This window comes from Chinchilla lanigera, unplaced genomic scaffold, assembly GCF_000276665.1.
Source record: "Chinchilla lanigera isolate Chin_1 unplaced genomic scaffold, ChiLan1.0 scaffold00101, whole genome shotgun sequence".
NCBI lineage: Eukaryota > Metazoa > Chordata > Mammalia > Rodentia > Chinchillidae > Chinchilla > Chinchilla lanigera.
Window position 1 is genome coordinate 5,639,406 of NW_004955502.1, and position 7,879 is coordinate 5,647,284.

At 44.3% G+C, this 7,879-nt stretch overlaps 1 protein-coding gene across 2 annotated transcripts; it reads right to left on the bottom strand.

Annotated features, from left to right (window-relative positions):
- Window positions 1-1,513: 1,513 nt before the first annotated feature.
- Window positions 1,514-7,494, bottom strand: Htr1b (5-hydroxytryptamine (serotonin) receptor 1B, G protein-coupled). Of its 2 annotated transcripts, XR_264265.2 has the most exons (2): window positions 6,177-7,494; window positions 1,514-1,825 (listed from the first exon to the last, which is right to left on the bottom strand). XR_264265.2 is itself a non-coding variant. In XM_005406899.2 (1 exon), the coding sequence occupies exon 1, from the start codon at window positions 7,409-7,411 to the stop codon at window positions 6,239-6,241; it is 1,173 nt and encodes a 390-aa protein (XP_005406956.1). In that variant the 5' UTR covers window positions 7,412-7,494; the 3' UTR covers window positions 3,239-6,238. The 2 variants fall into 2 exon arrangements, 1 of the variants encoding a protein (XP_005406956.1); XM_005406899.2 differs by lacking the exon at window positions 1,514-1,825 and having other exon boundaries at window positions 3,239-7,494.
- Between the last annotated feature and the right edge of the window lie 385 nt (window positions 7,495-7,879).

Consider the following 7,879-nt stretch of genomic DNA (forward strand, 5'->3'; position numbering starts at 1 on the left):
ACAATTCACTCATCTGCAAGTTTTGGGTTGCTTCTGTTTTGGATTTGAGGCATATATGATCAGTGCCCTATAATTAAGCAAGTTATATTTTCCTGTGGATCTTTATTACTCAAAGTGTGATCTTGCATTAGATCATTAGCATCTCCAGAAGCTGTGGGAGGGCGTAGATTCAAGGGCACTATCACAGACCTCCATCATCAGAACCTGCATGTCAACCACCTCCTCTGTAAGTCATATGCCCATTAAATTCTGAGAAGTACTAGCACCAGATTCTCAACTTCCTATTACATGATTAACCACATATGCAGTGCTCTGTGGTAATGCCAAGAAGGACAAGGCCACAGAAACAAAGACAACAACAACAGCAAAAAACCACACAGGGACTCGAGGAACTTATGGTTTGGCAAAACTGGGAAGAAAAAAAAATGAAAGCAAGAAAACTGTTTCTACACAAAAGCAGTCAGCCCAGAGCGGAAACACTGAGATTAGTGGAGAAAGGATTGATAAATTACAGAGGGGCTGCTGGTCTACCTATGCGATGGCACACTGGACTTAAGCACATGGGCTAAAATGAAACAGCGGGCATGTTTTCACAGCGACACTAGGCTCTGAGCTCCAACCAAACACCTGGCCGTTTGAGAACTATTCTGCCGCTGCTGGACCATCACAACCTTGTCACCATATTTAATGAGCGGGAGATATTGTAGAATCTGAATATCCCAATATGGAGTGGGCAGTCAGAGGCCGTCGTGTGGAATGTTCTCACAGTCAGGGAGGAAGTGAGTCATACCTTCTCCACCGTTAAGCAGGGTGTATGTCGATTTTTCAAAAGCATTTATCGTAGATTAAGCCCTTCATCATCCTTCATCATGTTCACTTTTGCTACAGGAAATATTACAAGACCATCCTTCTTTTATGGCTTTTCTGTTAATAGTTTATTTTAAAAATAAAATATTTTTGACTCTTCCTCTCTTTGGAGATCTGTATAAACAAGTTAAAAGAAATGGGAATTTTCCTTTACAAAATATACTTGGAATAATGTTAAGTCACTCTGTCAATTGGCTCAGGTCCAGGGACTGGTTCTCTCTCAGGGAGCACTGAAATCCTTGTGTAATCACAAGATATGGGTGTTGATTTAAAGCCCAATTTACTGACAGATGTGTGAGATGATACATGGAAACCTCTCCACTGTGGCCTGTGAAAATGCTGAGGAGTAACAGTAATATTACAGAGGAATGACAATGATGTGCCTATAGTCACTTTCTCCTTTTATATGATCCATTTGCTCATACACAAATTTATTTTTGTGATAGTGATATATAAGATTGTACTCTTATTTATATATGACTGTTATAAGATAAATGTCAAAATTACACAAACTTAAAGGTCTACCTTGTGAGGAAAACTGATGTAAAATTATTCCTTACTTCTGTATAAAAGAAAAAGCAGACATGTCTTTACATGCTAAATAGCAAGTGTTCTATGAATATATCAACTTCAAACCGAGGAAGTTTTAGAAAAGAAAAGCAGCAGGGAGAAAAATCATTGTACTGAAAGATGTTCACATGATTACCTTTATTTTAAAGTAAAAATATTTGCCTTCAAACCTCTGATCTCACTCAATGTCATATTTTAAAAAGGTCACAATGTTTTACTAAGTTAAGAATCACTGAGTTTGAACATACTGTATGAAGAAAACTTTAGATTTGCTGAAGGATCTTCTGCCTGAATTGGAAGTTCTGAAAAATCTGCTTTTTCATATGAAGGATAAAACTTCTCTGCTTTGGATCAGGGTTTTCATGGAGCCCAGAGGAGTTAATATCGCCTGCAAAATGTTTAGGAAGAAGTTAGAGATTGCGAATTGTGAGCACCCTTGTCTCACAATTGTGAGACACTTGTCTCTGAGACAACTCAGAGAGACTCTGCCCTCTAGTGGACTGTCCCAAGTGGATTCCGAGAAAAGCTGCAGGAGCTTTACCACAGCTCTCCTAAGAGCACTCACTGGTCTCAAAACTCCAGGAGACACCCCAACTGAAAGCGCTAGAGCCCTCCCCTCATGTACTCATTTGAATCAACAATTTCCTCCCAGATAATGGAAAAACCCTTGACTTCCGAATCAGCTCTGCACAGGCAAAATGAAAATGTACTTGTTATTATTGGTTAGTGGCAATACAACAAAGTGGAAAATGAAGTACTGAGAAAAGATGCGCATGTGGTCAGGTGCTCTGGACTCTCAGATGATGACCTTACATTTCTAGACAAGGAAGGAGGAGGGGAAAGTATTTAAAAGTGAAAAGGAGAATAAATATTTGAGAAACTAAAGAAAGTAAATATTTGGCAATGACTTTGACCATTGCAGCCACTGCAAACAATTGCTTCTGATCCACTTTGTTCTTTGGGGTGAGGAGTGTCTTCAGGGAGGTAACTGTAAAAGTCTGGAAACCTCAGTCATTTCTACTTTTTTCAAGTTCTTGTTATCCGGGCTAGTTTAGTCTTCCCCAGTTCACCTTCTACCAAATAACCACTTTCCTAAACAATAGTGTCCTGCATCCATAAAAAGGACACTGGAAAATGATTGCTAAGAGGAGGTACCATCTCTGAGTGCCCAAAGTCAGGCATCTTGACAAGTGTTTTACACGTATAAGCTCCAAGTCTTTGCAACAAACTGTAAGTCATTGATATTTTGGAAGGAGAACCACACAGCTCTAACATACTTCACTTGTAACTCAAACTTTCTGACTCCAAAATTTTTCCTCTTCTCTGTTTCATGGGGCTTCAGATAATCCAGGCTGCTACTACTGTTAGGTACTACCCAACTTTCCTCCTAACCAAGTTCCTCTTTTTCTTAATTTTGTATCTTAAGCATCACGTAGCACCTAGGAATCTTGCCTGGAGACTAAATATTCCTTCTAAAAGTGTTAACCTTCAAAAAAATAAATACAAAAAAAATAAAAGTGTTAAACTTGAAGACTTGTGACACTTGATGTGCTATAACTTCTATAACTTCTTTGAAGAATATGAGAGCAAAATCTTTGATTCCTTTTAAATTCTTCTACAAATATCATCTAAATTCCTCAAGTCACGGCAGCATATATCAGGGGACAAGAGCATCCTTTCTTATCAATCAATCATTTTCTTTCTTTTTTTTGTCATTTTCTCATTAATGCTCAAACTTTTAACTACAACCCCCAGAATCTAATGAAACCAATTTTTCCATAAAAATAGAAATATTATTCAATGCTTTTCAAACACAAAATGGACTTTTATTTCATTATTTTCATAAATTTCATTTCCAATTATACATATGCTGAAAGGTGGAATACCAAAGGCAATTTTTAGTCACAGCAACTCCATCATACACATGATCTGAGATTTTACTGCTTAAGTGAATTATAGTCCTCTCATGGCTTCTTGGTTGAAGAAGACAAAATTAAGATAATAGAGAGGAAAAGTGAAGAATATTCTTCTGTAGGAAATTTGCTGCACTCAAGAAAAATTTATTCATGGGTGCAGTGTCCATCTTTAAAAAGAAACCCTAAAGTTCCTAAAAACACAAGACAATATCAGTACTTTAGGTGTGTATACATTCACATATGTGTGTGAAATTTGTGCCATTAAACAACATGGAAAATGTTATTTGCTACCACAGCCAATGCAAACGTATTGTCATTTCCATGTAAGTCAAACATTGCCATTTTCCATTTCATGTTCTGCAAAAAAGCCATGTGTCTGTTGCATGAAACAAACTGTGTCATAGGCAAGAGTAACTGAAAAGGAGCTCAACAGTCTTAACTGTGCACCCCTGGAACGAGTAATATACTTTGCATAATCATGTGCAGTGTTGGAAAATGATTCTTGAACTCTTATAACTACAAGGGTTTGCAAGCTTCTATTTGTTACAATATGCCCCAAATCAGTCAATTTAGCCAAACAGTCAAGCAATAATTACGGTGAGTAATTTACAAAATGGCAAATAATCCATTTGACTAAATTGATGGTGTTTTGCTGACATGAGGACACAATCATTGTAGTGCCCTGTAAAGAAATAATTTTAAGTGGCTATTAATTTTCCCCCTTATGAAGTTGACTTAATTGCCTCCTAGGTCCTAAGAAAATACAGGTGCATAAACACAGGACTGACATTAACATACAAACAAATACCATGCTCTATGCACATTCCTCCACGGGAGAAATGTCACAAAAAGCAAACAAGGAATCTTAGGATCCAGTAGAAGAATTAGGATTATCAAATGTCTAAGACGGTATTTTACTCCAGTGATAGGCATAACATTGAAGAAAAATTCCCTTTTTCCCCTAGATTCATGTGAACATTTCAATAGTACATTTTGAAGAGTCTTCCCCAGAGAAAAGATCTGCACAGTAGGCAAGGAGTGTACTTCAGGTCAGGACATCTATTGTCTGAGGATCTAGGCTGAGGAGCTTCAAGCAGAATGTGAGTCCATTTTATCAAGACAACTTGCTTCTGCAGACAAAAGCTATCGACTACAAAAAGCCCTCTGAAGAAAGTGTGAATCTTCTTTGGCATATTAAATACTTCACATGCACATTTTTTTCTGTGCAGATGATCCTTCAGGACTACTTCTTCTTCTTAAGATAATGTTTTATTGTTTTCATCTATTAGTGTGTGATTTCACCCTGCACTGGAGAGCCCTCAGAGTGAATTTCAAATAACTAAGTATTGTTTAACCTTGAGAAAAGAGAAATATTGAAAGTATTCCAGGTTATTGTATTCATTAAGGTGTCAGGCCCGGGTGACATGTTCACAAGATTAAAAGGCTTTCCAGATTCTGATCATTTCGTAAGTCTGAGGTCTGGTTCTGTAAGTTATAAAAACTAGGCTCAATTTTAGCCTCTCTTAGCTTTTTAAAATTCCTTACATGTCATTTTCTAGTAATCTTTGTTCCTACCCAAATTTCAATAGCAAGGCAAAAGAAATAAGTTTTTTTCCTCTTTCTCTAATATAGTTTTTAGGGCTCTCATTGCTTTTTGAAGACTTCCAGACAAGGAAACTGGTTCTCTTGGTTACTTTATAGTTTCACACAGAAAGGAGTCACAGATGGGAAGGAGAGTGCACATGACTATCAGAAAATGTCTCATGCATTTTAAGATTTTTTTACAAGTCAAAATATACAATCTCCTATTGCCCCCTCATTCCTTGGCTGTATAAGAATCATTCCTACTTGATGTCTCTTTTACAGCTCCCTGACTTGGATGAGGAATAAAGATGCTTTTCTTGTTAAAGAAGAGCATACATCTAATAGTAACCAGCGAAAACAATTGCATTAATAAGACATATAGCAGCAATTTGGGCTGAGCCCTCCCTCATGCCCTCCATTCACGGGGATTCAGTGTGTGAAAGGATAGGTTCATAAAATTAGGAGGAAGAGGAAAAGGCAATCTGCAGACTTTGGCACTAGCACACATAATGTTTTGTTTGTTAGAGCTGTAGTTTGATAATCGCTACACAGGAATTAAAAAATTAGAAATCTGCAGAAAACAACTACAGGTGTTGATTCTCAGTGTAACTCTCCCCATCTCCCCTTCCCACCCACCCACTTCCATAGAGTTTCAATTATAATAAAAATAGAGATCTTAGCATCAGAATTTTTCTGTTAATTCTTCAAGGTTTCTCTGTGCCATCCACGCCACATTTAGGGTCTGAAGCACCAAATCCACAACTTTCTCCAATCAAGTTTAAATAAGTAAAACTGAAGACTGAAGATGCCAAAATAACTGTTCTTAAATTAGGCTGTAACACAACGTTCTCCCCAACACACAGGGTAATGAGCATCAAGTACTGCCAGGCTGGATGTAGATCTGTCTCAGAGAGGCTTCGCCCTACGACTACGAAGGGCCACTGGCTCTGGAGGACATCACCATCCAGGACCCCAAGGCAGTGCAGGACCGCCCTAGCCATCATCAATTTTTAAAAGTCGCAACCCCATTTGTGATTGGCTGCGGCAGGATCTGTGCTCAGCGGAGCTGGAGGGGAGGAGGCGAACCTGCTGCTCAGCAGGAGAGCTCTGCATTTAGTTTGCACTGTTCTGCTTCCAGAGCTCCTCGAAGGGCTGTCCTGGCTTCTCAGGACCCACTGCCCTTGCCCAGCAGAGAGCGCATTGCTCCGACCTAGTAACAGCAAAGAAGATTCCACCTACCTGTGGAAAGACCCAACTTGGTCCCCAAAGGTCGCTTGGGCGACCCCACTGCAATGGGCAAGTCAGGTTGTGCACTTAAAGTGTATCAGTTTATGGAACGCCTGTTTGAAGTCCTCGTTGGACATGGTGTAGATGATAGGGTTGATGAGGGAATTCAGGTAGCCCAGCCAGTTGAAGAAGTCAAAGATGGCCATGTGGAACCAGCAGGCATCCTTGCAAATGGGCATCACCAGGGAGATGATGAAGAAGGGCAGCCAGCACACAATAAACGCTCCCAGGATGACTCCCAGGGTCTTGGTGGCCTTGCGCTCCCTGGCGGCCATGAGCTTCTTCTTCTCCAGCAGGGCGTCAGACACTCGCACTTTGACCTGGTTCACGTACACAGGAGACCCGGAATCGCAGGGCACCTCGGGAGCCCGGGAGTTGGTAGAAGTGACTGAAGACGTAGACCCGGGAGAGTCCGTTATCAGCTGGGCTCGGGTCAGGCGCTTACCCGTCCTGTTGGGCGATTGCTTCAAAATCCGGGAGCGCGCCTCCACGTAGATGCGGCCGTAGAGGGCGATGAGGAGCAGGGTAGGCAGGTAGAAGGCACCCACCGTGGAGTAGACGGTGTAGAGGACGTGGTCGGTGTTCACCAAGCAGTCCAGCACCTCCTCCTCCGCTTTGGCCTGGCGCCAGAAGAAGGGCGGCAGCGAGATGCAGATGGAGAAGACCCACACCAGCGCGATCATGCCCGCCGCCCGCCGGGGCGTCCTCCGGGCCGAGTAGCCCACCGCGTCCGTGATGGCCCAGTAGCGGTCCAGGGCGATGACGCACAGGTGCATGATGGACGCCGTGCAACAGGTGATGTCCGACGACAGCCAGAAGTCGCAAAGTGCCTGGCCCAGCGTCCAGCGGCCAGTGACCGTGTACATGGTACTGATGGGCATCACCAGGATAGACACGAGCAGGTCGGTGACCGCCAGGGACGCGATCAGGTAGTTGGCCGGGGTGTGCAGCTTTCGGGTGCGGTACACGGTAGCGATTACAAAGGCGTTGGAGAGTGTGGTGGCCAGGGTGATGAGCGCCAGCAGCACCGCCAGCAGCACTTTCCAGGGCAGGGCGATGGAGTCCTGGTAAATGTGGCTCGGGGCGCTGCAGTTGTTGGGAGGCGCGGAGGAGAGGTTGGTGTGCGGCAGCCCGGCCTGGGCGCCCGCGATCGGCGGCGGGGTGCACGAAGCCTCCGGGTTCCCCATGGCTTTCCTTGCCCAGGCACTGGAGCGCAGATCTCGGGCATGGGGCGGACGCGCGAGAGAGTGCGGATGCTGGGGAGAGTGCAAGACGGCAGGACCATGGAGACCACGGGCTCCTTCGGCCTGGCCGGCAGCGCGGGGGCTCCTCGGTGCCTCCCCCGCCCGGGCTCCGGTGAGCACCCGAGGTCACGGCGCGCAGCCCCGCTGCAGGGCGCGTCCCGCTCCCAGCGCGCCAGGCGCCGCGCGCGTCTCGGATCGCTCCTCTGCGCGCCGGGCTCTGGAGGACTGGCGCCCCAGTCCAGCTCCGCCCGGCTCCTCAGGCACGTCGTGGGGGGCCTCCGGGAGGGGCTGGGGCCGAGCGGGATCGCTCCCCGCAATCGCTCAGGACTGAGTGCTAACCTGGGCGCTCGGGGATCTGCAGACTCCGCCCGCACGAGTTTGCCGGCGCTCCCGCCCGCCGTGTGCAGGCCC

What these genes read in the sequence shown, in the direction of transcription:
- Htr1b (XM_005406899.2), bottom strand. Translation starts at nt 7,411, where the DNA reads ATGGGGAACCCGGAGGCTTCGTGCACCCCGCCGCCGATCGCGGGCGCC.